Consider the following 1661-nt stretch of genomic DNA (forward strand, 5'->3'; position numbering starts at 1 on the left):
CTGCAGCGGCAGCTGCAGCAGCAGCAGCAACAGCAGCGGCAGCAGCGTGTGTTCCCTATGGTGATGCTGCTAGTGTGTCTCGAGCCCGAGACCAACTTATTTGATCAGCTGCAGCTGCAGACAGCAGTGGAGACAGCGAGCGGCGTGCAGCTGCTGCGGCTGTCCCCGCAGCAGCTCTACGACTTGTGGCAGCAGCAGCAGCTGTTGCTGCTGCACCCCGATGGCAGCAGCAGCAAGTGGAAATCCGCCAGGGCAGCAGACGAGCCCTGCCCGCCCGCAGGCCGTCTGCTGCTCCGCAGCCTGCCTCCAGGCCGCGGCCCCCGCTGCAACTGCCCCCAGCAGCAGCAGCAGCAGCAGCAGCAGCAGCAGCAGGAGTCCAGCTGCTGCTGCTGCTTGCACGAAGTGTCGCTGCTGCTGCTGCGGTCGCTGTACTGCCCCAGCCACTACCCACACGAAGGCATTTGGCAGCTGAGAGAAATGCTGGAGGTCTCCGACGCAATTAAAGTCCCTTCAGTTGCTGCGCAGCTCGCGGGCACAAAGAAGGTGCAGCAGCTCTTCAGCAGGGACCTGCAGCAGCTCCTGCGGCTGCAGCAGCAGCAGCAGCAGCAGCAGCGGGGGTGCTCCGCTGCGTCCGCACAGGTAGAAGATGTCCTGCAGCGCTTCTTGCCCTGCCCAGCAGCAAGAGCAGCAGTTCGCGAAGTGCTGCAGCCCCACGTTGACCCTGCAGACACGCCTTTTCCAGCAGCAGCAGCAGCGCCCGCTGCAGCAGCAGCAGCAGCAGCAGCAAGCACCCCACTGGAAGCCTTGAGTCTAGCTATGGTCAAAGACGCTGTGGCTAACCCCCAGCTCTATTTGCTGAAGCCCCAGCGGGAAGGCGGGGGCAACAACGTGTGCGGGCCGCTGCTGCAGCAGCTGCTCTCGCGGCACCTTGCTGCTGCTGCTCCTGCTGCTGCTGCTGCTCCTCCTGGCGCCCACTCTGCTGCTACTGCTGCTGCGTCTGCCCCTGCTGCTGCTGCTGCTGCTGCAGGCCTTGCTGGGAAGGCCCCAGACAGGCTTCAGTCTTACGTCCTCGTGCGGCGCATGTTCCCTCCTGTGCTGCCTTCTTTGTGTTTGAGAATGGAAGCAGAGCAGCAGCAGCAGCAGCAGCAAGGGCTCTTTTCGTCGGTGCAGTGCCGAGCCATTGCAACTGTGGGGGAGCTGGGAGTTTTCAGTGCGTTTCTGTACTGCGGAGAAGGGCAGCAGCTGCTAAGCAGCAGCAACGGCAGCAGCAGCAGCAGCAGCAGATATGAGCTCAACGTCAGCTGCGGGACGCTGCTGAGGTCAAAAGCAGCAGCAGCAGATGAAGGTGGAGTTGCTGCTGGTTACGCCCAGCTGGACTCGCCTTTGCTGTTTGCAGGAGATGAGGCGTGGGCCCTTGTGCAGCAGCTGCAGCAGCTGGGAAGCACCTGGGCGTAACTGCTTGTGTCTTTCCTGCTGCTGCTGCTTCTGCAAAGGTCTGCCTGCGCTCTGCTGCTGCTGCTGCCACTGCTGCTGAGGAAGTCGCAGGTAGCGCAGCGAATGCGATATAAGGGCAGCAACAGCTGCCGCTGTTGCAGCCTCAGCAGCCTCTTGCAGCAGCAGTAGCAGTGGCAGCAGCAGCAGCAGCAGCAGCAGGCGCTGCC

At 62.9% G+C, this 1661-nt stretch overlaps 1 protein-coding gene across 1 annotated transcript; it reads left to right on the forward strand.

The window, feature by feature from the left end:
• Positions 1 to 57: 57 nt before the first annotated feature.
• On the forward strand, positions 58 to 1455 carry ETH_00040785 (uncharacterized protein; the record flags this gene model as incomplete). The annotated part of the gene is made up of 1 exon (XM_013380235.1): positions 58 to 1455. The coding sequence occupies one exon, from the start codon at positions 58 to 60 to the stop codon at positions 1453 to 1455; it is 1398 nt and encodes a 465-aa protein (XP_013235689.1).
• Positions 1456 to 1661: the final 206 nt, after the last annotated feature.

The sequence above is a fragment of the Eimeria tenella genome, genomic scaffold (genome assembly GCF_000499545.2).
Source record: "Eimeria tenella Houghton genomic scaffold, Eth_scaff4634, whole genome shotgun sequence".
NCBI classification, from domain to species: Eukaryota; Apicomplexa; class Conoidasida; order Eucoccidiorida; family Eimeriidae; genus Eimeria; species Eimeria tenella.